General features: G+C 36.0%; 1 protein-coding gene across 6 annotated transcripts in view; it reads left to right on the forward strand.

Annotated features, from left to right (window-relative positions):
• The window catches only part of KRIT1 (KRIT1 ankyrin repeat containing), a 40,739-nt gene that overhangs the window by 5,591 nt on the left and 9,560 nt on the right, over positions 1–25,588 (forward strand). The window contains exons 1-12 of one of the 6 annotated variants that reach the window (XM_036246900.1): positions 313–427; positions 730–833; positions 1,899–2,058; positions 5,769–5,861; positions 7,785–7,914; positions 10,047–10,159; positions 10,525–10,603; positions 10,767–10,910; positions 14,014–14,170; positions 14,830–14,937; positions 17,053–17,209; positions 17,973–18,124. In XM_036246900.1, the coding sequence (XP_036102793.1) occupies positions 379–427; positions 730–833; positions 1,899–2,058; positions 5,769–5,861; positions 7,785–7,914; positions 10,047–10,159; positions 10,525–10,603; positions 10,767–10,910; positions 14,014–14,170; positions 14,830–14,937; positions 17,053–17,209; positions 17,973–18,124 (1,446 nt within the window). In that variant the 5' untranslated portion in view covers positions 313–378. Of the gene's footprint in view, positions 1–312; positions 428–729; positions 834–1,898; positions 2,059–5,768; positions 5,862–6,827; positions 6,844–7,784; positions 7,915–10,046; positions 10,291–10,487; positions 10,604–10,766; positions 10,911–14,013; positions 14,171–14,829; positions 14,938–17,052; positions 17,210–17,972; positions 18,125–25,588 lie in introns of those variants that run through there. The other 5 variants (XM_036246898.1, XM_036246902.1, XM_036246899.1 and 2 more) reach the window with 5 other exon arrangements.

Consider the following 25,588-nt stretch of genomic DNA (forward strand, 5'->3'; position numbering starts at 1 on the left):
CCCTCTTCCTCCCTCTCTCCCTCCTGCTCTGTCTGAAGATAAATGCAGAAAATGTCACTGGCAGCTACCTTATTCCAGCTTCCAAGCAACATTCACTTGTACAATTTATGGAAAATAAGTGTTTAATATTCTGAATCACTATTTCAAGTCAATATTTACTTAGTATTTACAGGACATTTTTATAATCATTTCACTCTTTAAAATATAAAAAGTAGATTTTTAGCACTTAGGACTTCTGAAAAATATGTATCCCCACTAATTTTTTTTTTTTTTTTTTTTACCTTTAACAGAAAAGGAAAAAGGACTACAAGGAAGTCTTAAATTATAAGCTAAGGTTATGAGCCTGACCGGTGTGGCTCAGTGGTTGAGCATTGACCCATGCACCAAGAGGTCACCGGTTTGATTCCTGGTCAGAGCACATGCCAAGGTTGTGGGCCTGATTCCCAGTAGAAGGCATGCAGGAGGCAGCCAGTCAGTGTTCTCTGTCATCAGTGCTTCTATTTCTCTCTCCCTCTCCCTTCCTCTCTCTAAAATCAATAAAGAAAAAAATAAATAAATAAAAAAGCTAAGGTTTTGAATAGTTAGATACGATCAGTCATCTCTGGCTTGTCTTTTAGGTAATATGTATATACTAAGACAGAAAAATCAACATCTTATTTAGATGTTACAAAGTGATTATGTGTCTTTTAATGTACTTTTTCAAGCTATTTCTTTGTTTGTTTTATAAAGCAATGGGAAATCCAGAAAACATAGAAGATGCATATGTTGCTGTTATTCGTCCAAAGAATATTGCCAGTCTAAATTCCCGGGAATACAAAGCTAAGTCATATGAAGTGAGCACAATTTACTAACATTTGATTTGCTACTATAGAATGTCGTTCTCTGTTACCATTTTCATTTACATATAGTTTAAAAATATCCTGTGAATTCTTGTTGACAACCTAGATCTTGAAAAGCTAGAATTGATAATCCTACATCTCTGCCCATCACTTTTTTGTTGTTGTTTGCAGTATACCTTTTGATCAGTTTTCTCTTCATTGATACATATCAGTTATTAGATATTAAAAGGTACTTGTTTGAGTTTTCCTTATAATTTATAGATTTAATTTTTAATATAATTTATGGAATGGCTCTCAGAATTTTTTAAAAAAATTGTAAAAGCTTATTCAAAATTACACTCTACACATTGTTCTTGGTTATTTTCCAAAAAAAACTATTTTTAAAAGTTCAGTGAAAAGTATCTCTTTACCTTTAGTTAAGTTTTAGGAAATAAGGTTACTTTTCTATCGTCTTCAATTATACAGGGTCGGGCAGAAGAAGAAGGTTTACAGTTTGTATGGAAAATGATATAATAATTAATAAATAATAATAGAAGAATAAACTGTTTGTTTTCCATATTCACAAATGTAAACCTACTTTTGCCCCATCCTGTATTACATATATTAGTAAATGTGACTGGGATAAAAAAACAAAAACAAAAAAACCCCACCAAAAACAGAGTTGTCATCTTTTCTACGCAACAGATTCCAAACATCATAAAATACTTCTAGTCTAACCTTACTCTAGCTAATTTCAGTAACATTTTGCTTAAATTACTTTTTTAGAGTTAGTTACCTGAAACCTATTAAAGGATACTGCAGGGGTTCTCGGGATGCTGCTTTAGCAGTGCTCTGGCATACTGGTTCTCAGTCCTGGCTGCACTGCTGAATCACTTGAAAACATCCAGTACTACGGACCCCACTCCCTAAATATTCTGATTTAGTAGGTCTGAGGTGAAGCTGTTTTAAAAGCTTCCCAGGTTATTCTAATAGGCAGCTGGGGTTAAGAAAGACTGCTGGCTTATTATATTATAGGGCAAGTAAATTTGATTTAAACTTTCTCTTATTATTTTTCTTAAGATTTTATTGCATGAAGTTCCCATTGAAGGACAGAAAAAAAAGAGAAAGAAAGTTTTGTTGGAAACTAAACTTCAAGGCAACAGTGAAATAACACAAGACATACTGGATTATGTAGTAGAAACCACCAAACCAATTTCTCCTGCAAACCAGGGTATCAGAGGTAGGAAACCTTTTTCATTCTTTCTTTCTTTCTTTTTTCTTAACACAGTTGCTTTAAGTGCTTGTGGAAAAAGACATTTAAAATATATTAAAATCAATTTATTTTTATGTTTTATTCCATTTTAAAAACTTGAAAAAGACTCAGAAATTTTTTAAGGTACAGCCAAGCCCCTTGAAGAAGTAACCTGAGAAAAAAAGTAACCTGACTTTAATTTTTGTGTAAGTTGAAAAATATTTAAATCACAGTGTTAGTGATTTGTTCAAAAGAGACGGGACAACCAATAGGTGGCATGAAACTAAGAGAAAGTACAAACTACTTTTGCTAGAAGTATAGTTTCCTAGGTATCTTTGAACTACTATTTTTATTTCTCTACTCCAGGACAGAGAAAACTATAAAGCTCTCTTCATAACTTAGTGAAAGTTAAGATGCATGGATTATAGAGAGTCCTATAAATTACTTGGTAGCAGAGGTTTTCTCCCATTTGGTCACAAAAAGAAAACTTTTCAAAGAGCCAAAGTGAGTTACAGAAGTATTAACCCTGAAAGATTGAGACCCTATTTAAAATGTTAGATAATGTGTAAGCCCTGGCCGGTTTGGCTCAGTGGTTGGAGTGTTGGCCTGCGGAGCAGAGAGTCCCAGGTTTGGTTCCCGCTAGGGGCATGTACTAAAAAAATTAAATAAATAAATAAATAAATAAATAAATAAATAAATAAAATAAAATGTTAGATAATGTATAGCCTGTAAAACTCATTAAAAATTAATGATCAATTTTCTCAGGTCATAACCTCACAAGAAGCAGATAGCAGTTAGAAGTCATAGAAATTATAAACTGTGTCGAAGGTTTAGGCATTACAATTAGAAAGGTAAAGCTAATTTCAGTTAAAACAGTTGTGAGGTAAAGCATACCTCTTTACAGCTTATTCAGTGTTTTTTCTATTTATTCATCTTTACAGAGATTAGTTGTCTAACTCATCTGTTTCAGTACAAAGACTGTTTTTGTTGCAGAGATAAGGCTGAATCCTGTGGTTTGATTTATTCATTATTTTGGATATTTGTTCTGTAAAGATAGTTAACTGTAAGCCTGTTTTTCATAACTTTTTGAGGTGCCACATTTACCCTATTTTACCTCCACAATAGGGCCTGAAGGGTTTTTGTGGGTTGGGGTTCTAAGCATTGTAACGCAAGATTATAATAAGTACCTGCATAAATTTATAGATCTTTGATATAAATTCTGAGTCCACAAAGAGCATCTCCTTTCTATAGTTATCAGGTTCACTTTTTAATAAAATGATCTAGAGATAGATCTTAACTAAAAGGGGACTATCTTTGTGCGCCAGAAAAATACGTGACTGACAATTTGTCAGTCTTTTCTACTAAATTCTTGGACTTCTCTGATATTTTCATCCAGACTTGTTTTACTGTTGCTAAATTGCCGTAGTTATCAGGATCTATCCTGAGATCAAATTTCTGAAACAAAAGTCCAATGAACCCAAATCACATATTTAAGCTGAGATAGGCAAGTCATAATTGGCTATGAATTAGCCAAATTCCACCACTTGGTCCACTCCCCCAGAAGAAGAGATGAAAGTGATGTCAGTGTTAACAAAAATGTCTCTTGTCCCAGAGAGTTGGGAGTTGGGTAGTTTCTCTTAGCAGAAGTTAAGTGAACAGGCACCCTGAAACATGTCTAGCACAATTATGTCTATATACTTAGTAAAATGTACTAATATTTTTTCTGGTGGCTCTTAATAATAGAAATTAAAATACAGACATTTTACTTAACTAAATAGACAATTATATTAATGAGCCATCCCATATCCTGGCTATCTTAGTCATTTGAGTTTTTCTCTTTTTCTTCTTTTTTTTTTATCCTCACCTGAGGACATTTTCCCATTTTTTTGTTCAGGTAGAGTGGGAAGGAGAGAGAGAGAGAGAGAGAAACATCGACGTGAAGGGACACATCGAGTGGCTGCCACCCGCATGACCGACCAGGGCCAGGGACAAACTGCAACCGAGGTACGCGCCCTCAGCGGGAACTGAACCCAGGTCTCTCAGGACCGCAGGTCAACGCTCTAAGCGCTGAGCCAAACCGGCCAGGGCGAGTTTTTCTAAATGTATGAAATACTTTCATAGATAAATATGATTTCTTATATAAGCATCACATAACAATCACAAATGATTTCATAATAGTAGTGATTGTGTCTTACCTTTTTATGCATGCTATTTATAATTTACGAAACACTACCACATGTACTTATTCATGAAATTACTAGATTGGTCCCATGAGTTGTATATGGTCATTTTCACATCTATAAAATGCAGCCTGACCGGTGTGGCTCAGTGGTTGAGCATCCACCCATGCACTAAGAGGTCACCGGTTCAATTCCCGTTCAGGGCACATGCCCAGGTTGTGGGCCCAATCACCAATGGGGGGGTATGCAGGAGGTGGCCAGTCAGTGTTCACTCTCATCGATGTTTCTGTCTCTCTCCATCTCCCTTCCTCTAACATCATAAAAATTTAAAATAAATAAAATGCAGACATAAGTTGTCACCTGATAAAATAATATTCCCATTAGTGGAGGAGTTAAGATTAGAACCTTCATGTCCCAACTTGTAGTCAGCTCCCCCCACCCCACCTCAGATCTCATAGTTACAGCTATAATTTGCAAAGTAGGCAGTTAAACAATGGAACAACTAGAATTTGGAGAAGTGGCAAAGCAAGAAAGATTACATAGGACAAGACTTCAAGCCAGGCAAAAAGAATATTGCCTCTGGGGGAGGGGGGAATCAGTGGGGGGAAAAGGAGAAGCATCTGTAACAAAAATAAGTTCATTTTAATAAATAAATATAGAAATCCTGGGAAAAAAAAGAATATTGCCTCTGGAATTTATTAGAATGTTATTCTATATCTAACATTTATATTTTATACAAGAATCCATTTTATAAAAAAATTGGGGGCTATAATAATAATGAGCGATAATAATCACAAATATTGACTCTAGTATTTTGGGAATAAATGAAGCTGCTTGAACTCTTATATTATCTACCTGTCCACAAAAGGCATCCAGCCAGGGTCAGGAACAAGGTTCTATTTCTTGGGGTATGGAGATTGGAAGGGGTAATAAAAATTATGCCAAAGGTATCAGAAGATGAGAGATTTTAGAGTACAAGACTTGTAGATTATTATTTATGCCAAATAGGAAAAACAGGTTAAGAATGGTGGTTACAATTCAACACAGTAGTTTGTAGCCCAATCAGATTTTAATAAAAATCAGGAGTTGAGGGCGGAGGTTGAAGATGAAGTGAAAAGGTGCTAAACTTGAAGATTTATAACTTATATATACCACCCTCCTTAGCCAGCTTAGACTGTACTAAAATTTCTTACCATCTACATTGCCACTGAGTGAGGAAGTATATGCCTCTTGAGCCTGCAGGATGCCTTCCTGTTCATCTGTTCTGTCAGCCCTTAGCAGGACAGTTTTTCTTGCTATGCATGGGGAGCTTCGCTTCTGCTGAGTCAAGACCAGGACCATGAGTCTACTGGTTGATTGTCCACAAAATGAATCTTATGAGAATTACCAGTTTTTATTATGGCAAATTGACTTTTTATATTTTAATTCCTCTTACTGCCTTTTTAAAAAAATTCTAATTCTCAAGGTAATTTAAGCCCATTATTTTTTATCTTTACTAATTTTTCAAAAAATGTTTAGGAAAACGAGTGGTATTACTGAAGAAATTTCCTCTGGATGGGGAGAAGATGGGCAGAGAAGCAGCATTATTTATTGTTCCATCGGTTGTCAAAGGTAAAGTTCAAATTTTATCTTACGAATTTTTCTGTGCCTGAGATGCTAAGTTAAAATCTACTGAGGAATTTAGGAATTTGCATTCATAGTTAATACTCTAAGAGTGTGTTATAAAATACATGTTGTTAATTAATGGAAGATGGAAAAATTTGTTATTTAAAGATGTTTTGATTTTAAAGCAGTATTCAGGCTTCTGGACCGAACAATAATGTTTTTGTTTCTGTTTTTAAAAATAGAATAAAGAAGTAGGGAGGGAAACCATAATTGAAACTAAAAGTTGTCAGATTGTGATAAGGGGTTTTTCAAAAGATATGCTATAGGTAGAAAGGAAATAGATATTTAAGTATTTTAGAAAATTAAGTGATTGTTATCAGGACCTGTCTAGTATTTGGGACAAGAAAGTGTCAGTAATAATTTAAAAACATTCTGCCGAACAGCAGTGGCAATATTTAAAGAACTTATATTGCCCTGACCGGTTCTCTCAGTGGTTAGAGCGTCGGCCTGCGGTCCAGAGAGACTCAGGTTCGGTTCCCACTAAGGGCACGTACCTCGGTTGCAGTCTGTCCCCGATCCTGGTTGGGGCATGCAGGTGGCAGCCACTCGATGTGTCCCTTTCACCTCGATGTTTCTCTCTCTCTCTCCCTCCCTCTCCCTCCCTCCCTCCCTCCCTCCTACTCTATCTGAACAAAATATCGAAAAAAGGTCCTCGGGTGAGGATAAAAAAAATAATAAAATAAAGAACTTATATTTAATATGAAATTTTAATTTGAGTCTTTGACATCTAGAATAATAGAAGTATTGAGTTTCAATGCAGACCTTGCAATGCACTAATTTGTGGCCCTGCAAATCACCTCTCTAAGCCTCAGCTGTTTATTTGCAACATAGGTTTCTGCTCCTACTTGGTCCATTGTGCTGGAAGAACTCAGTAAAGTATTAGATGTGAAAATCCCTTTGGAACCTGTACAAAGAGTACTAGCCTCATGTAAGGTAGCAGTAATACTGATTTTATAGTAATGACCCTCTGTGGACATCCCATCAACTTGCTGCTACACATCTATTTTATTTAGTGTGCTCTAGCATTACAGATATACTTTTTTCCCAGCCATACTTAAGTGAAAAAGTTCAGTATTTCATCTTTTTTTAAAATATTTTTTTAATTTATTTTTTAGAGGGAGAGGAAGGGGGAGAGAGAGGTAGAAACATCGATGTGAGAGAGAAACATCGATCGGCTGCCTCCTGCACACCCCTCACTGGGGATCGAGCCTGCATCCCAGGCATGTGCCCTGACCGGGAATCAAATTGGCATCTCTCAGTCCATGGGAGGATGCTCAATCCACTGAACCACCCCGGGCAAAGTTCAGTATTTTAAATGGTGTTGGAAATCTTATTATTCAGAGTTTTATTACATTGTTGAGAAAGAGGAAATAATTTCTTCAATTCTCCAAGATTCTAAATGCTGCATTCACCCAAGTGGATAAGGTCACAGAGCTGCCCATCACTTGAATCCAGGTGTTCTAATTCAAAATCTAAAATAGTTTCTGTTATACTTAATAATTTTCATAAACATACTACAGTCGTCCCTCGTTTATCACGGTTAATCTGTTCCAGACTCTAGCGGTTGCACCTGGCGTTGAAGGTTTCCTCGGGTGCTCGAATACATAGGCCTACAGTCCATACGTACAGTAATTTTAATTTTAATTGTAATACTGGGGTGTATAATTGACTCAGACAACCAAGTGCACACTGTATCATTTTCACTGTCTCAATCAACTTTTTAATGAATGTATTTGAAAAAACTGTGATAGAGTGAAGCTGCAAAAGTTAAAGCATTAAGTGGCGAGGGACAACTGTATATACTTTTAAATAAACACGCATTTGTAAACCATTTATATGATGGCTTAATTTTTCATTTTTCTTTTCCAGATAATACTAAATATACATATACTCCAGGATGCCCAATTTTTTACTGCTTACAAGATATTATGCGAGTCTGTAGTGAATCCAGCACTCACTTTGCTACTCTTACAGCAAGGATGTTAATAGCCTTGGATAAGTAAGAACTGCCATTAAAAATACTTTCTAATAAATCAAATACATGTTGATAGTAGAAATTAGCTCTGATAGATACCAACACTTTCGGAAGAAAATAATGAAATTAATAATATATGTATTAATAAATGCTAAGTTTAAAAAAAATTTATCGAGGTAACACTGGTTAATAACATTATGCAAATTTCAGGTGCACAGCATTATAATTATCTGTATACTCTATTATGTGCTCACAACCCAAAGTCTGGTTTTCTTCCCATATCATATATTTGACCCCTTTTAACCAGTTCACCCTCCCCCTACTTCCCTTTCTCTCTGGTAACTACCATTCTGTTGCCTGTATCTGTGAGTTTGTTTTGTTAATTCATTTGTTGCTTTTTGTTTTATATTCCATATATGAGTGAAATTATAAGGTTTTTGTCTTCTGTCTGACTTACTTCACTTAGAATAATTCTCTCCAGATCCATCATGTTGTGAATGGCAATGTTTCATTGTTTTTTATGGCTGAATAGTATTCCATTCTCTATATATGCCACATCTTTTTTATCCATGTGTTGATGGGCACTTAGGTTATTTCCATGTCTCGGCTTTTGTAAATGAAGCTGCAGTGAACATAAGGGGAACATAAATCTTTACAAATTAGTGTTTTTATATTTTGGGGATAGATACCCAGAAGGGGAATTGCTGGATCATATAGTAGTTCTGTTCTTAATTTTTTTAAGGAACCTCCATACTGTTTTCCATAGTGGCTGCACCAATTTATATTCCTACCAACAGTGCCCGAGGGTTTCTTTTTCCCCACATCCTTGTCAACACTTCTTGTCTTTTTAATAATAGCCATTCTAACAGGTATGAGGTGATATTTCATTGTGGTTTGATTTACAAGAAATGCTAAGTTTTTGAAGTATAATATAAAAATGAAAAACTCCAGAGACAGGATTGTCCTTGTTTGCTTACAACATGTTAATTTTATCTTAAAAAAATGACAGAGACTGCTCTCTCTCTCTCTTTTTTTTTTTTTTGTTAATCGTCACCCGATGGTAATTTTTCTTTAATTTTTACATAGAGTGGAACGGAGGGAGGGGGAAAGAGAGAGAGAGAGAAACATCGATGTGAGAGAGACCCATCAATTGGTTGCCTCCAGCACGAACCCCACCCTACAACCCAGGTACATGCCCTTTACTGGGAACCCAAGACCCTTTGATTTTCAAGCCCATACTCTAACCACTGAGCAAAACTGGCTTGGGCAAGACTGCCTTGTCTTAATTAAGACTACTTTGTTATAAAACTAGATTTAATATTGAGTTACTCTCCTCAGTGAACAAGTTTTTAACCTATCATCCTTTGTCTTTTTGTAATAATAGGGCTTTAAATTTTAAAAGTGCTTTGTGTTTATTGAAAGGGGTTTTTATTATTATAAGGGTATATGCATTTTTTAAAGTAATTTGCTCTGTCTATTAAAAATTTTATTAACCCTGGCCGGTTTGGCTCAGTGGTTAGAGCGTCGGCCTGTGGTCCTGAGAGACCCGGGTTCGGTTCCCGTTAAGGGCATGTACCTTGGTTGCAGTTTCTCCCCAGCTCTGATCAGTCGTGCGGGTGGCAGCCACTCGATGTGTTCCTTTCACATCGATGTTTCTCTCTCTCTCTCTCTGTTCCTCTCTCTCCCTCCCACTCTACCTGAACAAAAAATGGAAAAATGTCCTCGGGTGAGGATAAAAAAAAAAAATTTTATTAATAGTAAATGATGTACTTAACCAACATTAATTAAAATTATAAAGATCTGAATATTAGAAAGTATCACATATCAGAATTGGAAAAGTATTCTACTTTTATCTTTTTTTTATCCTCACCCGAGGACATTTTTCCACTTTTTATTCAGATAGAATGGGAAGAGAGAGAGAAAGAGAGAAACATCGACATGAAAGGGACACATCGAGTGGCTGCCTCCCACATGACCCAACCAGGGCCGGGGACAAACTGCAACCGAGATATGTGTCCGTAGCGGGAACCAAACCCGGGTCTCTCTGGACCGCGGGCTGACGCTCTAACCTCTGAGCCAAACCGGTCAGGGCTCTACTTTTATCTTTACTTTTAAACAAACACTTCATCTACTATCTCTTCTTTCTGTTTTGCCAGGTGGTTAGATGAACGTCATGCACAATCTCACTTTATTCCAGCCTTATTTCGACCATCTCCTCTTGAGCGGATAAAAGCTAATATCATAAATCCTGCATATGCTACTGAATCAGGTCAGACAGAAAACTCACTACATATGGGCTATAGTGCACTAGAAATAAAGAGCAAAATGTTAGCCCTAGAGAAAGCAGATACCTGTATTTACAACCCTTTGTTTGGATCAGATCTTCAATATACAAACCGGGTAAGAAATGAGTTTTGGCTCTGATTTCAAAAGCCATTTAATCTCAAGTGTAATGTTTTCTCCCTGAGATAAAGGCGTCTATTACTAACTATAAATATTAAGGTGACATCCATACTTAGCTCTATTTGTATATATTAAAGTCAAGTATCTAAAGCTCTTAAAGTTTTTTTCTGTTTTGTTTTATTTTCCCTTTCTAGGTTGATAAAGTGGTAATAAATCCATACTTTGGTCTAGGAGCTCCAGACTACTCAAAAATCCAAATTCCCAAACAGGAAAAATGGCAGAGAAGCATGAGCAGTGTCACAGAAGACAAGTACTGTTTTAGTTTTATTCCACATTGCTTTTTTAAAATTATATTCTACCGTTATATTGTTTAAAATGATATGTACAATTAATATGTAATATAATCATTGTGTAAGTGATTTAGTTTGTAGCTGCTCAGTGATATATAGCTTTCAATTTGTTTTTATGAATAGGGAACGACCGTGGGTAGATGATTTTCCTCTTCATCGAAGTGCCTGTGAAGGAGATTCAGAATTATTAACTCGTCTTCTCAATGAAAGATTTTCAGTCAACCAGTTAGATAATGACCACTGGGCACCCATTCATTATGCATGCTGGTAAATAGATTACTTATTATTTTCCTTTTAGAAAGAATGAATTCTTAATTATAAATGTTAGTGCTCCTTTTCAAAACTATTCTCATTCCAGCCACTTCTTTTCTACCATATTTGTCTTATGAGCTTTCTATTTAGATCTTTGATTACGTATATGTGCCTTTATTCAGAATTGCTAGGTCTGCCCCATGGTAAAAGTATATAGTTAGTGCTCTCAGGCATTACCAGGTCATACAGAAGGATGGCTAATGACTAGAAAGTGTCATTGCACAGCACAAGGACCCTTATTTATCCTTGCAATTTTTATTGTTTTGTATTGGAGATATGTTATATTTGTTTATCCTTACTATAAAATTTACGTGTTAATTGCTTATGATTTGACCTTGCATTATGTTAACAAAGTATCCTTTTAGTTCTTTGGGATACTGTGGTATCAGGAAACACAAAACACCTTTATTAGAATCAATGCCTTCTTTTTTTTTTTATGAGAGATAAGGTCACAGGATTGAGTTTAGCTCTTTCCACTAGTTGCCTACTGTAGGTCCTGCTCACCTACTCGTCTCACATGATAGTAATTCTTCCCCTCAGTTGGGCAGAGTTCTTGTATTTGTGTTCATAGCAGTAGTTAACCATTTGCTATAGCCCATCCTTTAGAGAGGATGTAATAAAGTTATTTACCACTATTTTTTATGGAAAAGTTGCTTTTGACTTATTGGTTAAGTGAACTTTTTTGGCTCATTTAAGAAGTGCCTATATTATTTACTGCTTGTTAAATGTCCACACTTAGCTATATGACATTGAGCATGGTACTTCACTTCACCATCTTTGCCTCTCAGGTTTTTATAACCTATATGTAAAATGCATTAATTAGATAATTTCTAGAGTTCTTTTTAGCTCAAATTCTTTTGGTTTCACTGATTCCAACATTTGTGTTCAAGAAGATAAATTTAGTTGCTTTAAATATACATCTTTTCTCCCCCTAAAATAGACCATTTCCTTAAAAATATGCTCCTTTGTTCAGTAAATATGCTCTTAATGTTTTTCTTCTTAAAAATATGCTTCTTTATTCTATACATGTGTTCTTTTTATTATTAAATTATTTTATTTCATTTTTAATTTTTTAAAAATATTTTTAATTGATTTTCGAGAGAGAGGAAGGGAGAAGAAGAGAGATAGAAACATCAGTGAGAGAAAAACATCCATCAGCTGCCCCCTCCTTGCCCCCCGCTAGGGATTGAGCCATCAACCCCGACATGTGCCCTGATGAAGTCTAACCAGCGACCAAACCTACATTTTTTTTTTTTAATCCTCATCTGAGGACTTTTTCCATATGTTGTTCAGATACAGTGGGAGGAAAAGAGAGAGAGAGAAACATCGACTTGAAAGGGACACATCAAGTGGTTGCCACCCGCACGACTCAACCAGGGCCGGGGACAAACTGCAACCCGAGGTACGTGCCCTTAGCAGGAACTGAACCCGGGTCTCTCTGGACCACAGGCCGACGCTCTAACTGCTGAACCAAACTGGCCAGGGCCAAGCCTGCATTTTTAATTGCCCACTGAACTATTTTAGTCACATTTTTTGTGCATAAGACAGTTTAGAAAATGCGAAGATACCTACCCTCAAGGAATGTCCAGGCTGATAGAGAAGAAATGCCTATAAACAAGGGTAAAAGTAGATAAAATGAAGTCCCATAAAAGAAGAAAAAATAAAATGCTAAATGGAGTCAGAAAATGGAAGAGGTAGAGTTTAAACTGTTTCAGAGAAATAATAGAGTTTAACATGAGCAAAAAGTCACATGAATAAAAAGTAGTAGGACATAAGTGGCAGGTTCAGGGCATAGGAAAACCATAGGGTATGTGAGGAGGAAGAAGGGAAATTTGAGGGCAGATCAGATCAGTTTTGAAGATGTATCAATTTCCCCTCAAATGCACCATATCTAAAAACAAATTTTCTTTCCTCTTCCCCCCTCCCACCCATGTATTTCCAAAGAATGAATTACTTTTTCACCAGTCCTTCAAACTAAACCCTTACGTAAGTGTTTGGCTATAACCAAATGTTAGACTCACTATGGCTGGCACATGTTTTCTACTTTTCTGGGTCCTTGCTTTCTTATTTCTTTCCCACTACCTAAAATATTTTACCTCTCTTCAGTATCTCTTCAGTTCATTCCTGTTTAAAATCTGGTTCAAATTGTTCATCTCTCAAAACTCGTTATAGGACCATCTTAGACTGAAATAATCATCTCCCTTTTCCAATGTTTTTTAAAGCATTAATTATATACTATCTTGATTTGACAAGTATATAGGTACCTTATTTTGTTGGTTGGGATCCTAAACTGTTACTTAAATTTTAGAGCATTATATAACTATCCCATGTTTTTGTTTGACTTCTCTGATTACATTATACTCCTTTATCAGAGGAGAGAGTGTATTTTACATATCTTTGTGTGTCACACATTACCCAGTATAACAGCTACATACAGAATTATGTCTTTGGGCCTAGTTTTTAAATCAGAGTAAGGCCTTTGTGAAAAACATTAAGTATATGACTTACCTTCTGATTCTGAAATTTTTTTTTTTAAATCCTCACCTGAGGATATATTTTTATTTATCTTGAGGTAGAGAGAGAGGGAGAGAAAGGGAGAGAGAGAGGAACATCAACATGAGAGGGACACATCAACTGGTTAACCTCCTGCATGACCCTAACCAGGGCCAGCGCGAACCACAACCGAGGTACGTGCCCTTGGCTGGAATCGGACCCAGGACTCATTAGTCTGCGGACCAACAATCTACCACTGAGCCAAACCAGCCAGGGCTGATTCTGAACAAATTTTTGACTAAAACTTCTATCTCTATATAATTTTTGGACTTTACTTTCTGTGCTATATCTTTTGTTTGAGGTTATGTTTTCAAGTTGATCAGAAGTAAACACTGTTGAACTGAACCAGAATAATTCATAAGAAATCAGTCCGTAGGTACTGAAAATATTTGTCAGTATCTTAATCCCTTGCTCTCTGCCTAGAAAAATCTTAGATTTCTTTGAGATATCTTCTGAAATTTGTAGTTTACATATGACTTTTTTAGGTGCTTTTTTATATTTTTAGGCTTGGAAAAGTTGAAGCCACTCGCATATTGTTAGAGAAAGGAAAGTGCAATCCAAACCTTTTAAATGGACATCTTAGTTCTCCTCTTCATTTTGCTGCTGGAGGAGGACATGCTGAAATAGTACAGATTCTCTTAAACCATCCAGAAGTTGACAGAGTAAGTTATTTTCCAGATTTTTTTTTAATGTTTGAGCAGTGAATAACAAGTAACGACACTAAAATTTTCAATAGTATATTTGAGAGCTTAGCTGAAAAACAAAAACAAATTTCACTTACTATATAGAATAAGTATTATGTATAAGCTTTGCCTTTCTACATAAACATGTTTTATTGTGGTACAATATGCCTTGCATAAAATTTACCATTTAAGCCATTTTTAGTTATACAGTTCAGTGGCATTGTGTACATTCATATTACTGTGCAGTCTTTACCACTATCCATCTTCAGAATGTACATAAAATTTCCCCTCTCTTCATTTTGTATTGTATTTATATAAAATTTATTTAAGAGTGAAAAAGATTTCCTACCCACTTTCTAGAATTTGTATTAACAAATTTTGTGAAGGGAAAAATACTAGTTTTAAAACCTTTGTTGTATTTATAATCAGAACTTTAAAAAAATAATAATCACATTGATTAGTGCTTTAAGTCTTTCATATTTGGCAATTCATATTTATTTTAAGTATAGCATATTCTAAGTATGGTTAATATTTACTCGCTACTTGAGAAGAGTCTTTTTTAATCAAACTTTGATATTTTCCCTTAGATTGCCATATATTTATAATGCTTTTTATCTTCTTTTTCCCCACATTTTTAGCACATAACAGACCAACAAGGAAAATCCCCCTTAAATATTTGTGAAGAAAACAAACAAAATAATTGGGAAGAAACTGCAAAATTGTTGAAGGAAGCCATTAACAAACCAGTAAGATTTATCTTCATAGTAGAGCCATGCATCCTACTTAAATTGATAAGTAATTTGTGGATCTATGGAAAGAGTGGAAGGATGAATGGATGAATGGCTGCTTTACTGCTTTTATAAAATTCCATGGTTAGACTTCATAAGTATTAAATTTGTTACCATCCATAACACTTGGACATTAAACAAAATTAAACTTGCATAAATAAACCTTTTAATCACTTAAAATTAATCTTATTTCCAGTATAATCTCTATACTTGGTGTGCTAATTACAAATTGTTATCTGTTCATTGAAGTATATGTCTCTATTTAGACCTTCTCAGTAATATTTTATATTTGTAAATACTGACATTAACATCATTCATTAATTTAGTTTCAGCAAGTTACTTATCTATTATAGATTCATTTTCCTCTTCAAGAAAGTGAATGGTTTAAAATAGGAGATTCCCTAGCATTTTTGTTCTGCCTATTTAACCTGGCCTTTCCATCTAATTGTGTCCAAAATAATTAGCAGTGACATTAGGGTAGATAAGATTTAACAATTAGAAAAAACTCAATCCTAAAAATTATAGCGATGATAAATCTTTCATCAATTTAAAAACAGTTTGAGCCCTGGCTGGTTTGGCTCAGTGGTAGAGTGTTGGCCCACGGACCAATGAGTCCCAGGTTCAATTCCAGCCAAGGGCACATACCTAGGTTGTGGTTCGTCCCCTGCCCTGGTCAGGGTAATGTGGGAGGCAACCAATCGATGTGTCTCTCTCATGTCGATATTTCTCTTTCTCTCTTCCTTTTTCTCCCTCTCTCTTTACCTGAAGATAAATAGAAAAATATCTTCAAGTGAGGATAAAAAAAAACAGTTTGAAAACTTGCAAATCAGATAAAAAGGATTCATACCAATAGATATAATAGTATAAAAGTTTGATACCAACAGATATAACCCATATGTCTGAGCCTTTCCAGACATTCCCAAAACTAGACAATAAGCCTTTGTTGAGTAATTCTGTGAATTTAACACCATGAAATGCTGAAAGTGGTAAGTGATAAAGGATATATGATCTCTCTCTTTAAGGATAATTATACACTCATACACATTTTTCAAAACACTATCCATGAGCACAAGGGCATGAAAATAGATAAGTGGTATAGGCACCCTTATGTTATACTTCATTGCAATTTATTTTCTAATTGTATAGTTAAAACACTTTTTTTCTTGGCTTACTTTTTCTCTCTCTTTTTTTTTATCCTCACCCGAGGACATTTTTCCATTTTTTGTTCAGATAGAGTGGAAGGGGGAGAGAGAGAAAGAGAGAGAGAGAAACATCGATGTGAAAGGGACACATCAAGTGGTTGCCATGCGCACGACCCAACCAGGGCCGGGGACAAACTGCAGCCGAGGTACATGCCCTTAGCGGGAACCGAACCTGGGTCTCTCTGGACCACAGGCCGACGCTCTAACCACTGAGCAAAACCGGCCAGGACTTGGCTTACTTTTTATATTGCAGTGTATAGATAAAAGGAATAAGGTACTTTTATCCAAAATGAACTGTCCTGGAAGTTGTTTGGAGGCAGAAATTAACTTCCCATAACAACAAAAATGTATTGAGAACATCATTTGTCTCCGGGATTTTCTAAACTGGAGGTAAAAAACTGGCTCAAGGTCCATTACTCATAATTTCTACCTGCAAAGTCTTCTATCACAGATTTCTCTTAGGACCAATTATTGGTATAATTTGTGGCCTACAAGACTCATGAGGTACTTGACTAACACCAGATTTAGTTAACCAATGTATATTTGTTTGATATTTACACTGTATACAATAACTTTTAAAAATCTTCTCAGAAGATTTTTAAGTTGAATTTTTTAAAAACTCATTTGTCTTAGTTTCTGAAACTTATTTGACCATGGAATGTCCAGAGGAAAACATGTTAGAAAATATAAATAATGGAAGTAAATTTTTTAAAAATACTGCCAGCAGAGTCTCACTTGAAGCAGTTTTTCTGCTATTTTTCATGTTAGAAATCTATGTTAAGCAGGTGAAGTTGAAATTAAAGCATTTTGTTGGATTGGGTTGTGTAATTTCTAATCATGTTGCAAAATTTATTTTCATTCTTTTTTCTAGTATGAAAAAGTTCGAATATACAGAATGGATGGATCATACCGTTCTGTTGAACTGAAGCATGGAAATAATACCACAGTGCAACAAATAATGGAAGGAATGCGTCTCTCTCAAGAAACACAGCAATATTTTACTATTTGGATCTGTTCAGAAAACCTCAGTAAGAAAGTTTTTATTTTGTTGTGTAAACCTCATTATTCTTTTTTGAGAGTGGGTTGGTAAATTTCAGTATAATATCAGTTTATTACTGACTTTTAAATTTTGAAATGATACAGTGTTCTCTTTTATATAAATTATCAGTGCTTAAACTGTTGAAACAGATAAACCTCTGGGCCCAACCTCTCTTCCTACCCCCACTTTATTCAAACAATGTTTTAAGTGGTAAAAACAAAAACATTTCTTCTCTGGCAATGGAATTTGATTTGAATGCCATTAAACATGGTGCTCATTCAACTTGCCTTTATTTTCAGTGCTCAAAATAATACAAAAATTTTTTTCTTATTTTCTTTCAGATCTTTTTATTTAAAATCAATCTAATATCAAAAAAAAAAAATCAATCTAATGTCACTATAGATTTGTCTCTCAAAGTATTGCAAATATATAAAGGATTTAATTGAGGTCGTTGTGATTTGTTATCGAATGGTTTCACTTTATTTTTTTAAATCATATACTACTGATTGTATCATAATTAAATAGTCTGTCATGGAATTAAGGATCTGAAATAGATTTAATAAATTTTATTTCTTTTAAGAATTCTCATAATACTTATATTCTTAAAAACAAAGGCAATATTGATTTAAATTTAGGCTTTATTTGTGTGTACTCACTATTTAAGTGCAAAGAGTTTAATACAAAGTTTCTGTGCATTGATATAATTGATTTATTTTTACATTATCATTTATAAAAGGAAAGATGTTTTTCAGGCCTTCAGCTCAAACCTTATCATAAACCCTTGCAACATGTTCGGGACTGGCCAGAAATACTTGCTGAATTGACTAATTTGGATCCTCAAAGGGAAACACCACAGCTTTTCCTAAGAAGGGACGTGAGACTTCCTTTGGAAGTTGAAAAAAAGGTTTGCTTGGAAATCTTATTTACAGTCATGTAAAATGTACAGAATGTATTGAATTCCTGTAGTAAATACTAGAGGTAGATATTGTGCTCTTCCTGTACAGGTGGGATTTACTTCTGTTTTTCTGTTCAGTCCTTACATCCCTTTGGTAAGTGGTAGAATTAGAGTCAGACTGCCTTATAAAGCCCCTGGATGGCCCTGGCTGCTCTGGATCAGTGGTGAGAGCATCAGCCCGAGGACCAAAAGGTCATGGGTTCGATTTCGGTCAAGGGCACGTACCTCGGTTGCAGTTTGGTCCCCGGCCCTGGTTGGGGTCATGCAGGAGGCAGCCAATTGTTGTGTCTCTCTCACATCAGTGTTTCTCTCTCCCCCTCCCACTCTATCTGAAGATAAAATAAAAAAATATCCTCAGATGAGGATTAAAATATAGATATATACATACACACACACACACATAGCCCTGGTCAATTTGGCTCAGCGGTTGGAGCGTCGACCTGCAGACCAGAGTCCTGGGTTCAGTTCTTGCTAGGGGCACTTACCAAAAAAATTTATATTTATATAAATTTTATATAAATTAATATATATTACTTTATATTAATTAAATTTATTTTATTTATAAAATTTATATAAGTTAAATATGTTTATATATACACACACATATATGTGTGTGTGTATAAAGCCCCTGGTTGGGTTTTCTGTTTTTACCTCTCTTGTCTTAGAATGTAAAAGAAATAAGAGAATATATCCTAAAGAGAATTACCAACCAGATGGAAGACAAATTATATTTAAAAAAATTTTTTTAGCAGAGTTAGGAAGTATAATGTCAAAGATAAACTTAATAAAGGGCTAATCAGATGTGTATATTTCAAAGGAGCAAAGAGATACCTTGGTGTTGGGGAGAATAGAAAAGAACATACTAAGATCAGAAGATTATGTTTGCAAAGAGGACATAAAAAATTTTCGATAGTAAGTAACTATTCTCAACTCAAGCAGAGAACTATATAGATACTAAAAAAAGAGAATACAATTTACATTTGATAAAAAGATATGTTTCAAACATGTATGTTTAGATTTTAATTAGACTATAAATGTTAGAGGAGAGGTGATATAATGCCACCTGAAGGACAAATGGACAAGGAGGAAACCTAAGGGAGATACTACAAGTTAAACTAGGTATGATAGTCTAAATACAGTGGTAGCTATGAAAATTGGGATAGGAAGGGAGTTCCAAGGTCTTATTACTATGAAAACAATATACAGTGCATTTCCTGATTCTTTATTCAAGGAAACAAGGTTAAGCAAATTTCAGCACAAGAAAATTTCAGTGACCATGTCCAAACTTGGTAAATGTTTTGTGCCTGCCTACTCATATTGTCCCTCTAAGATAGATTTGATCCTATTAGCCAAATATGCTGGAAAGTATATAAAACTTTGTATGAAATTTACCAAAAACTAAGATCTTGATTATTCATTAAAAATATATTAGAATCACAATCAACATAGCAAACTAGGAATACACAGGAACTTCCTCAATATGATAAAATAGTGGTTATGAAAAACTCACAACTAATGTCATACTCAATATTGAAAGACTGACAAACAGCATTCCTCTTAAAATCAGAAACAAGACAAGGATGCCTGTTTTCACCACTGCTATTTAACATAGTACTGGAAGTTTTAACCAGAGCAATTATTCAAGAAATAAAAGACATCCAAATAGGAAAGGAAAAACTAAAACTATCTCTATTCACAAAAGACATAAATCCTGTATTTTAGAAATCCCTAAGAATCCACAAGAAAGCTATTAGAGCTAATAAATGGATTCAGCCAAGTCGTAGGGTACATATATCAGTTGTTTCTATATATCAGCAACAAACAATCCTAAATAAGAAATTAAGAAATCCGTTTAAAAAGCATTAAAAGGGCCCTGGCCGGTTTGCCTCAGCGGTTAGAGCGTTGGCCTGCGGTCCAGAGAGACCCAGGTTTGGTTCCTGCTAAGGGCACGTACCTTGGTTGCAGTTTGTTCCCGGCCCTGGTTGAGTCGTGCAGAAGGCAGCCACTCAATGTGTCCCTTTCACGTCGATGTTTCTCTTTCTCTTCCTCTCTTCCTCCCACTCTATCTGAACAAAAAATGGAAAAATGTCCTCAAGTGAAGATAAAATATATATATATATAAAATAAATAAATAAAAAGCATTAAAAGGGTTCGGCCCGTGTGGCTCAATGGTTGAGCATCGACCCATGCGCCAAGAGGTTGCCTATTCAATTTCTGGTCAGGACACATGCCCAGGTTGTGGGCCAGATCCCTAGTGGGGGCATGCAGGAGGCAGCCAATCGATGTTCTCTCTCATTGATGTGTGTCTCTCTCTCTCCCCCGTCCTCTCTCTCAAATTAATAAAGGGGAAAAATATATTTTTTTATCCTCACCCGAGGACATTTTTTCGATATTTTGTTCAGATAGAGTGGGAAAGAGAGAGAAACATGGATGTGAAAGGGACACATCGAGTGGTTGCCACCCACACTACCCAACCAGGGCTGGGACAAACTGCAACTGAGTTACATGCCCTTAGCGGGAACCGGACCGCAGGCCAACGCTCCAGCCACTGAGCCAAACCGGCCAGGGCGGGGAAAAAAATTTTTTTTAAAGTATTAAAAGGCCCAGCCAGTGTGGTTCAATTGGTTGAGCCTCAGCCCATGCAGCTGGAGGTCGCTGATTCAATTCCCAGTTGGGGCACATGCTCAGGTTTTGGGCTTAATCACCAGTAGGGGATGTTAAGGAGGCAACCAATCAATGTTTCTCTCTCATTGATGTTTCTAGCTCTCTCTCCCTCTTCCTTCCTCTCTCTCAAATCAATAAAAACATATTTTAGAAAAAAGCATTCAAAGAATAAAATATTGCCCTGGCTGGTTTTGTACATTGGTTAGAATGTCAGCCCTTGGGTTCGATTCCCAGGCAAGGACACATTCCTGGGTTATAGGTTTATCCCCAGCCCTGTCAGGGTCATGTGGGAGGTGACCAATCTATGTCTCTGTCTCACATCGATGTTTTTCTCTCTCCCACCCTCCTTACCACTTGGTCTAAAAATCAGTGGAGGAATATCCTCAGGTGAAGATTAACAAACAAACAAAAAGTATAAAATATCTAAAACATTTAACAAAAGAAGTGCATGACCTGTATAACAAAAACTACCAAAAAAAAATTAAAGAAGACTTAAGTAACTGGGAAAACATCCCATGTTCAAGGATAAGAAAGTTTAATATTGTTAGATGATACTAGCAAAGTGATCTACCAATACAATGCAGTCACTAACAAAATTCCAATGGCATTTTTTGCAGAAAAGGAAAAGGCAATCCTCAAATTCATATGGAACAGTAAAGGGCCTTAAATAGCCAAAACAATCTTGAAAAAGAGAATAAAGTTAGGGGATTCACATTTCCTTATTTGAAAACATACTAAACTATAAAACTTTTAGAAGAAAACATAGGTGAATTTTCATGACCTTAAATTTGGCAGTGGATTTTTTGTAGATGTGACAACAAAAACCTAAAAAACAAAAGGAAAAAACTCAGATATATTGGACTTCATCAAAATTCAAAATATTGTAGCCTTGGTAGGTTCGGCTCTTGGACTAGTGTTTTGGATTCGATTCCTGGACAAGGGCATGTACCTGGATGCAGTTTCGATCCCTAGCCCCAGTTGGGGTAATTTGAGAGGCAACCAATGGATGTGTTTCTTTCACGTTGATGTTTCTCTCTCTCTCTCTCTCTCTCTCTCTCTCCCTCCCTCCCCCTCCCTCGCTCACTCTGTCTAAAAATTAGAAAAATATCCTCAGGTGAGGACTAACAAAAAAAAAGTAAAAACATTGTAAATAAAAAGATATTATCAAGTGGAAAGATAACCTATAGAATGGGAGGAAATATTTGCAAATCATATGTCTGAAAAAGGTTTAGTATGCAGAACTACTACAACTCAACAAAAAGATAACCCAATTTAAATTAGGCAAAGGACTTGAATTTAATAACATTTCTCCACGGAAGGTATACAAATGAGAAACCAGTTCAAACCTAACAAGTAGCTATAATAATAAAAATGGAAAATAACAAGTATTGATGAGGATGTAGAGAAATTAGAACCCTTGTACGTTTCGGGTGGGAGTGTAAAATGGTGCAGTCACTATGGAAAAAGAGTTTAGTGGTTCTGCAAGAAACTAAACAGAATTACCGGATGATCCAGCAATTTCACTCCTAGGTTTATACCAGAAGAAATTAAAACAAGAAATTGGATACCCGTATGCCAATGTTCAGGGCAGCATTTTATTCTCAATAGCCAAAAAGGTGGAAACAAAGTGTCCATCAACAGAACAATGGATAAAACAAAATGTAGTGTATACCTATAATGAAATATCATTCAGCTATAAAAAGGAATGAAGTTCTTACACATGCCATAACATGGATGAACCTTGAAAACATTATGCTAAATGAAATAAGCCAGACACAAAAGGATAAATATTGTATGATTTTACTTATATTAAATATCTAGAACAGGCAAATTCATGAAGACAGAAAGCAGATTAGTGGTTGCCACGGGTGATTGGCACAGGGAGAAAATTATTGCTTAATGGATGCAGATTTTGTTTAGGTGATGAAAAAGTTGTGAAAATAATGGTTGGTGATGGTTGCTCAATATTGTGAATATAATAAATGCCATTGAATTGTATACTTAAAAAGGGTTAAAATGGAAAAAGTGTTATATGTTATGTTTTTTAATTTTTTTCTTTATTGATTTTATAGAGAGAGGAAGGGAGAGAGAGAGAGAGATAGAAACATCAATGAAAGAGAACATCGATTGGCCGCCTCCTGCGTGACCCCCACTGAAGATTTGGCCCACAACCTGGGTATGTGCCCTGACCGGGAATCGAACCGGCGACCTCTTGGTGCATGGATCGACGCTTAACCACTGAGCCACACCAGCTGGGCTGTTATATGTATTTCAAGACAGTTTTTTTGTTTTTGTTTTTGTTTTTTAAATCCTTACCCGAGGACATTTTTGCATTTTTTGTTCAGACAGAGCGGGAGGGAGAGAGAGGAAGAGAGAGAGAGAAACATCGATGTGAAGGGACACATCGAGTGGTTGCCACCCGCACAACCAACCAGGGCCGGGGACAAACTGCAACCGAGGCACGTGCCCTTAGCGGGAACCGAACCCGAGTCTCTCTGTACCGCAGGCCAACGCTCTAACCGCTGAGCCAAACTGGCCAGGGCTCAAGACAGTTTTTAAAAATGTATTAGATTCATGAAATCTATAAATCTATAAATCTTCCTTCTCCACCTGAGTAATATCTTAAACATGGGCTGGTAAAGCCCTGGCCAGTTTGGCTTAGCAGTTGGAGCGTCAGTCCGCAGACCAAAGAGTCCAGGGTTAGATTCCAGTCAAAAACACATACCTTGGTTGCAGTTCAGTCCTTGGCTCTGGTTGGGGTTGTGGGGGAGGCAGCCAATCAATGTGTCTCATATACATGTCTTCCCCCCCCACACACACACTCTATCTGAAGATAAATGAAAAAAATATATATCCTCAGGTGAGGATTAAAAAAGAAAAGTTGGTCCTTGCCGGTTTGGCTCAGCGGTTAGAGCGTCGGCCTGCGGTCCTGAGAGACCCGAGTTCGGTTCCCGCTAAGGGCGCGTACCTTGGTTGCAGTTTGTCCCCGGCCCTGGTCGGTTGTGCACGTGGCAGCCACTCGATGTGTTCCTTTCACATCGATGTTTCTCTCTCTCTCTCTCTTCCTCTCTCTCCCTCCCACTCTACCTGAACAAAAAATGGAAAACTGTCCTCGGGTGAGGAAGGAAGGAAGGAAGGGAGGGAGGGAGGGAGGGAGGGAGGGAGGAAGGAAGGAAGGAAGAAAAGAAAAGTTGGCTGGTAGAGAAAAAGAGCAATAATGATACTTAGATAATTAATTGCATAATTATTTTGTAAGTAATATAAAATGGGCTCAAGTAGGAAAAAGTAAAGCTTAGTAAGTACTTAATGTTAATATCACCTGGTAAAGTAGTTCTTTATCAAAGTGTTCTTTCACTCCTTATATAATTAAGAAATTCTTATTTGTACTAGCTGAAAAATGGAAAAATTACATTTATTGGTTAGCATCATTCTTTTGATTTATTTACTTATTTTTTATAATCCTCACCCAAGGATATTTTTCCATTTATCTTCAGATAGAGTGGGGTGCAGGGAGAGAGAGAAACATTGACGTCAGAGAGACACATCAATTGGCTGCCTCCTGCAGGACCCCAACCAGGGCCAGGGATCAAACTGCAACTGAGGTACGTGCCCTTGACTGGAATCAAACTCATGACTCTTTGGTCCGCGGGTTGATGCTCTAACTGCTGAGCCAAACCGGCCACAGCAGCATCATTCTCTTAGGATGAATGTAGCCTGATTTTATTTAAAAAGAACAATTGTTTAGCCCTGGCCGGTTTGGCTCAGTGGTTAGAGCGTCCGCCTGCAGTCCGGAGAGACCCGGGTTCGGTTCCCGCTAAGGGCATGTACCTCGGTTGCAGTTTGTCCCCGGCCCTGGTTGGTCTGCGGGTGGCAGCCACTCGATGTGTCCCTTTCACATCGATGTTTCCCTCTCTCTCTCTTCCTCTCTCTCCCTCCCACTCTGTCTGTACAAAAAATGGAAAAATGTCCTCGGATGAGGATTAAAAAAAAAAAAGAACAATTGTTTACTAATACTCACTGAACATACTATTAGGAATTATAACTCAGCTGAGACTCTTTAAATTTACTAAGTCAATTTTTATTAGAAAAATGATTTCTTTCTGTTATCTAACATTTTTATTTTAACACATTAAAACCCATAGGAAAGTTGAAAAAGAAAATATATACCATATACCATTCATTCAATCACTAATTGTTAATATTTTGCTACATTTGCTTCATCTTTTCTCTCTTTTCTCTGTGAACCATTTAAAAGTGCGTTGCAGACATTATGGCACTTCATCCCTGCATATTTCAGTATGCATCTCCAAAGGACATACCTATGTACTGCAGTACTATTTAGAACTTAATAAAATTTTTATGTCTATAACAACATAATATCAGATTCATATTTAGATTTCTCCCAATTGTTTCAAAGTTGCTTATAGCTCCTATCTATAGGATCTAGTCAAGGTTCATACTTTTAATTTGATTATCTCTTTAGTCTCTTGTAATCTAGAAAAATTCCCTCCATTTTTTCTCCCGTGAAATTGTTTTTTATATTTTGAGTATTATATTATTTTAGTTAGTATGACAAAACTAATCTTTACCATAAGGAATTTGGATCATGTGAATTATATTTGGAAGTATTTTAAGTATTCATTCAGAAACTCTGTAATTGGTGATTATTTTCACTAGAATTATATTCTGTAGAGTAGCATTTTCTTAGTCTGTTAATCTTATAGGATAAACTGAAACTTTAAAGTTTTT

This window comes from Molossus molossus, unplaced genomic scaffold, assembly GCF_014108415.1.
Source record: "Molossus molossus isolate mMolMol1 unplaced genomic scaffold, mMolMol1.p scaffold_m16_p_7, whole genome shotgun sequence".
Lineage (NCBI taxonomy): Eukaryota > Metazoa > Chordata > Mammalia > Chiroptera > Molossidae > Molossus > Molossus molossus.